The sequence below is a fragment of the Haliotis asinina genome, chromosome 6 (genome assembly GCF_037392515.1).
Source record: "Haliotis asinina isolate JCU_RB_2024 chromosome 6, JCU_Hal_asi_v2, whole genome shotgun sequence".
NCBI classification, from domain to species: domain Eukaryota; kingdom Metazoa; phylum Mollusca; class Gastropoda; order Lepetellida; family Haliotidae; genus Haliotis; species Haliotis asinina.
In genome coordinates, this window is record NC_090285.1 from 58,588,159 (window position 1) to 58,595,514 (window position 7,356).

Consider the following 7,356-nt stretch of genomic DNA (forward strand, 5'->3'; position numbering starts at 1 on the left):
TGTAACAATTTTTATAACTTGCCACGATTTACTTTTCTCAGTAACTTGGAGAGACGCTTCCCTCGATCGACACAATCAAACCGAAATCGGTTGCGGGCTGCCAATCTCCATTCTCAACGTCCATATCGTGGGCCATCTTGGCGCTGCCTTGCAAAAGCAATGGCGCAACATCCCCAACCACGTGTTCACAAGCACCAGGCAGTCGATGAGGAGACGTTATGTGGCAGTGGTGAATACGCGAGGCGGCCATACACAAGATTGAGCTGAGAAATTTCGAATTTATATTCTTGTGACTTGACATTCTGTATACACATGTTTTGAACGGCGGTGTAGCCTAATGGAACTGACTGTGGCACTGTCAGTGTATCGAGTACATCACACAGATCTCAGCAATGAAATTGTAACAATTTAACCATCTTACCAACTCTTGTTCTTTTATAGTGTCCTGAAGAAAGAATGTTTCTTTTTTGACTCAGTACATTTATGAGGAGTTTCAAGGTTTGCAGAATTATTGTGATTATATTTACCTATATGTATTTGTTGTTCTAGTCGTTCGTCTTGTAGGTTTTCAGAGGTAGTTATTTGTTGATGAGAAACTCCAGTCGGTTGATTTCCGACTGTTGATTGTTTAAAATCTGTAGCCTGTTTACTCTCTTACCCTTGTCAATAGATTCAGTCGATGGTCTGTGATGGTTTACAGCAATATTACCATGTCATTCTACCGGGTACCCAAACACAGCTAGGTGAACAGAGGTACATTCCAATCAAGCCGGAATCTGCATGTTTCTGTGTTGGACACACCTCTCGATGTTAGAGAAATAGGTGCTGATGCCGATACTTTTTCAAAGTCATAAACTCTAACTTGACTACATGAACAACAACTGTTAGGCGTGGCAATGCATTTGTAGAAGTACCACAGAGTGAACGAGTTCGTTGGGTTTTACCCAGTTTCAGCAGTATTCCTTCAACACGGGGGACACCAGAAATAGGCTTCCCCACAGTGTGCCCAGGTGAGAATTCGAACCTAGGTCTTCGGCGTGAGGAGTGAACGCTGTAATCACTAGGCTACCCCACAAGCCTTAAAGATTCAAGACGGATAACACAATAAAACAAATTAAATTGGTAACATAATCGGTTTCTATAAGAGGAAAAAGAACGAACACTACGTCAACACTACGTTTTTATGTTACTCGAAGAATATATTTCAGCAATTTCACAACAACAGCATTCCATTAGTATTATATAAAATGTCCACGTCAGGAACCTTGTGATCAGGTATCTACTTCAACGCCAAGTCAGGAAGGTACTATGACCGATTCTTTTATGCTAACATACAACAATATGGTGCCATCATTTCCGGAACAATGTTTGAACAATATTAACCACTGCACATTCATACATCTACACAATCATTCGATCAGTGACATTGTTGGTTACAAAAAACAGCAAACAAATGTTCGATGTAGTCCAATAAAACACGCAGGAAGATAGGCATTTAGTTGTTCTTAGAGCATTTCGGATTAAAGGTGAATTTTGATCAGCGTTACCACTACGGACAGGATGAGCACAATGCTCGAGATACTGGCGAGGGAGGCACCTGGAACAGAAAGAAGTAATACTTTCGTCAGTTGATGAACACAAACATGCAAACATGTTCAGCACTCTGAATAATCATCCAAGTCACACAAGCCTGGTTTATAGTGAATCACACAGTGAAAATCTACAACTCTTGCCTCTTCGTATATATTTATTGTTTTTACTCTGTCTCTATAACACTGTTCTGCCACATTCAGCATCTGTTTATTGAAGTAGTGGCCGTTTCATTAACAGACCTGATTCAAGTCTTTTTTGACGGTTATGAGGCTGTGCTTCAGGAGTTGAATATTTTCCAAAACTTCTTTGGACACATAACACAACACACCACAACATAACATGACGATGTTCTAATGGTGGTAACAATTTGTCCAAATCCCCACATGCGCACACAGAGCTTTATTTGCAGTATCCGTTGGCAGAACTTCAGATGAATACTATCCATATCTCTACAGTTGGTGAATCCCTATATCACACTTCCATAATCCATGGTGGATGCAACTAATGAATCAAATACTTTGCACTAGGTTTGTGGAGTGAAATAAAACTCGCTTCAACAGCACATTTAAAAATTTCAACCCCGTCTTTGTATTAAGGTGTTTTTGGTCATACTGATAGAACCATTATATTTGAAAATAATCCCGGAATGGTTAAAATGATCTACTACTTCGAGTTCTTGATTCTTCATTTGATTTTATCTTCCACCATTTCGAAAAACAACAATCTTTGTCAATTTGATTGACTTGATGTCCTTACTGCGTACAATATCGCCCTACGTTATTCAGTGACAGTTGTAATCCTTTAGGTGTTTCCGACAGCAAGATCATGTCACCAGTGAATAAGATCAAAAAGACGTTTATATATTAAAAAAGGAGACAGTTGTTTATATTTTCCTTAAGAGCAGGTTTTAGGTCCTCGGTGTACAATGAAAATAGTATCTAAATAGTATCTTAGTATATTACACGTTCAGTATCCACTTGAGCAAATTTTAATTTCACTTGACCACAATCAACAGTTGGGTTTCTTTTGCCAATAATATTTATTAGTTAGTATGAATTGCAGTTTTACTTCATCATCAAAATACATATATCAAAACGCTTCAGTAGTTTGGCACTACTGTACCACGGTAAAGTTTAATGTTGATATTTACTTGACCGAAAGGAGAATTCCACTTGACTCGGGAGTCGGGCAATGGTATTTTTCACCCTCTCAGACTACTTGTGTTCGTGATTACGGATAGATTGCTGGGTATCACTATCTTACTTGGAATATAATCACTAAAGTAAGGATGATTTCAGTCCCCGAAGACGATGTAAATAAATAAAAAAACCCCCCGTATATGTTAATTTCATCGGTACTTACCGCAGGGCAAAGCCGCTCTTAAAATTGTGTTGGTGGTGATGGCAGCGTCGATCAATCCCTTGTCAATTAAATCTGACGCACTGCTGGTACAGGTGCCGGACTGGGTGGTGAGACAATCGATATAGTTCTTGTAACTCCTGTGTGCAGATAAGACTAAAGTAAATCACTGCATCTCCAGCGCAATGGCTTCTATGCACTAGCTATGATTTCTGTTTGCAAAAATGAATGGGATTGAGAATGTCAATGATTGTGAAAAAGACGTGCTTCACGAGTTTGGAAATCCTGAAATCTTTCCAGTTTTGCACACAGGAAAATATCAAATCTCAACAAAGAATACAAAAGAATAAATTGAGTATCTCAAGCTGATGATTTTAATACTACCTATGGAAATAACGTGTAGAATATATTTTATCTGAGCTGGCAAATGCTACCTCTGTGCTAAAATGACTTCATCGATCCCAGATTTGAGTCACTTTTAGGATGGAATAACCGAATCAAATTAATAACCACAGACTTGTCCTGTTGACACTGGACGGTGGATTAGCCGTCTAGTTTAGGCATTCGTCCTCTATTTACGGTAAAATCTGCAACAGTATTGCCGGACTATCGCTAAATACTGGTTAAACCCTGAAATGTGTGACGTTACGAGAGTGTGTTTTCGGTAAATTGTATCATGAATTAAGTAATAATTGTTATTGGGTCACAAAGTTTAGTGTTTTAAGTGATACTTATTATAGGTCACATTTCGTATCATAAATGTTCATTACTTTTCGCAGCAGGCTTTAAGGAAGCGCTTTAGAGTTACCTCTCATTGACCTACATGTTTTGATTATTTGTGTTACTTCCGGGAGACTGCTAGAATATGTTACGGTGATGGCAATTAGCAATGGTTGTATGTGCTCGAACTTTCAGAAAATGTTGACTATACACACAGATTACTGGAGTTTATATATCTTCCTGCCTCCGGCAATGCTTGATCTTCATAACCGCCGCCTAACCGCTGTCTTTGTTACACTCTACATAACTGTTTCTCACTCTAACATTAAGACTTCGGTGAGTTGACATTATATTTGTGACCCACTACTTTATATTTGATTCAGCTGTATTGTACATGAAACCTCACTTGTGAATCTGTATATTTTTGCCTTTGTTTTGATCAATATAAAGAATTATTGAAAATATCAAACTTCTCAGTATTATATATTTTGCCGGTTCTGAGAGGATTTCTTACACATTTTGTCACTGCAATTTTTTAACCGTAACAGTGATGACGCATTGCATTAGCATCTATCTCAGATTTGAACCATAATGGCCAAAACAAAAGGATACTCAATATACATTTAGACAGTTACATGTATATTTCAACAGGGTTCCATGAAACTAAGTAATTATAAAAAAGAAAACGATACGCGGAAATCGTACAGGAAATAGATAGATGTTTTTTGTTCCAGCTACCTTCCACATGTGGCGAATGGAGTAACCCACACGTATTCCCAATGGTAGTACCGTCGACCTGTCTCTACCATCAAAGCACCTAAGCCTGGGCTCAATATAAAATCTAAGTGTATTACGTACGTGCATCCGTCTATCCCCGTCAGCGTACCCGTCAGGGTGCATGAACTAAGGCTACAGGTGGACACTGATCCGAGCATGGTACCTGAAACAGAAGCAAATCTTCATTGTAATAGACCGGTGAAGATCCGAGTTAGAATAGGTCTTCAGAAACCCATGTTTCCAACAAAAGGCGGCTATGCTTGTCGCAAGGGGTGACTAACGGGATCCTGTGGTCACATGCCACTTGGTTTACACATGTCATCGGTTCCCAATTGCGCAGATAATTGGTCATGCTGCTGATCACTGGATTGTCTGGTCCAGACTCGATCATTTACAGACTACCACCATATAGCTGGAATATTGTTGCGGCGTAAAACTAGACTCACTTTCTGACTGTCATATAATTCCGCCCCCGTTGAGAACTATTACTCCATTTCCACTCATTTATTAATAGTGGTTTTAGTTAGACAGTCCGGATATGTTGAGTAAAGGGATATGTAAATGAAAATAGTTCTTTGACATGTAGCCAAAGCCAATGAGCAAGCCTTACACTGAAAACACAAGGATTATCGTGAACTTTCCCACACCATTGTTTCATGCATACGGACTGTGTTAATACTAATAAGAGTGCTTGTAAAGCGCACAATTCCACGTGCTAGGCACATGATTAACATGCATGACAGAAACGTGAAATATATTAAGTAAACAACAGAAAATTTACAAATATGTAAAAGCAATGGGGTAAAAGTACTAATGGTACGCAGTGAAGATGAAATGAATATATTAAAGACAGCGTTTGAAAAGATGTGTTTTAAGACATGACGTGAAGAGATCGAAAGATCAAGCTGTTTTCACATCGACAGGTAGAGAGTTCCAGAGCACTGCAGAACTGTGAGAGAAAGAGCGTCCTCCAAAGACTTTTAGATTGATTCTTGTGATGTCGAGCTATAAGTTGCTACCAAAACGAAGACGACGAGATGGGATGTGTGGCTTGACAAGACTGTGTTGCTGTGTTTGTGTTCAGGATCAATATCAACAGAGTGTAAACGTCCTTCGTTCAGTTGATAATATACACGTAGATACATAAGAATCAATCAACTCAAGAAAGTGAAGTTACATTTATAGCATGATGGCCGTATGTTCTTGATGACAGAAGAAGGAAAATCAAAATCAACCAAAAATATGGAAGGTACAGAGCAAAACGGATGGCATATGTATTATGTTTTATTACGTAGGGAATAATTAAAATCATTGTAGTATTAATTAGCTTTTCGACCCAGGAAAACTAAAATCAAGTAGAAATGTACCGTAACGATATGAAATATAGAAAGTATACAACAAAACGGGTAGCATTTTGACTGTTTAGGGAGTAACATTAATATTACATCTTCGACCGAGGAGCGATTATGACGGGAACATTTGTAATAGTTGTAGCGACTTCTAAGAAAAATAATCACGCGTTGTACCTTTGAATAAGAAAGAAACGGTGGAAGTCGTGTGCATTACAACATCAAAGAGAGGAGTTTTGCGAACCCCCAAACCAAGATAAATGGATTTCAAATAAAACTTTACTCCCCTTTCAGTAACGACTCTCACACAGAGTAAGAAAGGAAAAATACAAATTAATTATATAATCAATTTACACTAAATGGCATATAGTATTGCTGGAAGCAGGAATAGCACTGTCATAATTCATTTCATTGTTCACTGTTGAATTTATATTATTAGCATGAAAAGAGTTTACACCTGTATAAGTTCCGATACTTACCAAGCAAGAGGATTGCTATCGTAACCTTCATGGTCGCAGGCTGACTGTTTTGTTAAGATCGCACTAGTAACTAGACAGGAGGTATCTGTGAAAATAGGTGTAATGTTTCGCAAATCCTCCAGATATGGGTCTTATACCTGTGTACGTGTCGCCATGGTGATGCCGGCCATTGTGAACTGAAGTTCACCAAGAAACATAACTCATTTGACCTCTGACATCGTCAGCTGACGTTCAACAGACGTATACCCTATCTCCTACTTCATTTCCTGCATGCCCCTTCACATCCATACAAATGCTGATCTGCCTTTTGACTTTCCACAGTACACAAAAATATGAAACAAATAAGAAAAACCGGTAAAGTTTTGGGTAGGAGGGAGGCTATGCTTTAAATTCAAAGCAAGAGAAAATTGAAAGAAAGACAACATTTCATAAATCGGTAAATAACATATGATGTTTCTCCCAAATGCTGTGTTTATCACTCTTTCTTAGGAATCATCAGAAGTGATTCAAAATCACTGATTGTCCTAGTCGCACAAAAGGCAACGAATGGACAATGATGTTAAAAGGGGTTACTCATGACTGTGTTTTATGTCTTACATGTAATATACTTGGATCAAGAGTCCAAATATCTCATTACAAATCGCAATACCAATCCTTAAGTCATTACAAACTATACTCTAACAGAGAGATAAAATTAGTTTTTGATAGTTTTGACGTATACGATAAACCCCTACACCGATTCATTTTGATTGCATGAGAGATATTTGTTTGATTTATCAATCAAGCAGGTAGGTGCTTGTATTAATGAGATTATATTCAGATATATATTTGTACACTGTGATTTCGAAAGCAAACATTTCATGCGCAGGATTTACAAATTCGGGTTGGAGAACGCACATATCGGCCTCCTTTGTTTCAAAATCTTAAACCTGAAGCATAATCCACCTTCAACGTACACACATAATGTGTGAACCGTCCCGTGACTTTCTCTCATATCAGCAATGCGCCGAGTTGTTCAAATTCCAGAATACTTGGCTACTCTCCAAGTCTCTTGTGACTGAAACGTGGCTATTAGTAGT

The 7,356-nt window shown here is 38.3% G+C and overlaps 1 protein-coding gene across 1 annotated transcript; it reads right to left on the reverse strand.

Moving 5' to 3' along the window:
• Positions 1 to 1,167: 1,167 nt before the first annotated feature.
• Positions 1,168 to 6,381, reverse strand: LOC137286361 (uncharacterized). The gene is made up of 4 exons (XM_067818171.1): positions 6,278 to 6,381; positions 4,531 to 4,612; positions 2,956 to 3,092; positions 1,168 to 1,597 (listed from the first exon to the last, which is right to left on the reverse strand). Exons 1-4 carry the CDS (start codon positions 6,306 to 6,308, stop codon positions 1,521 to 1,523), a joined length of 327 nt encoding a protein of 108 aa, XP_067674272.1. The 5' UTR covers positions 6,309 to 6,381; the 3' UTR covers positions 1,168 to 1,520.
• Positions 6,382 to 7,356: the final 975 nt, after the last annotated feature.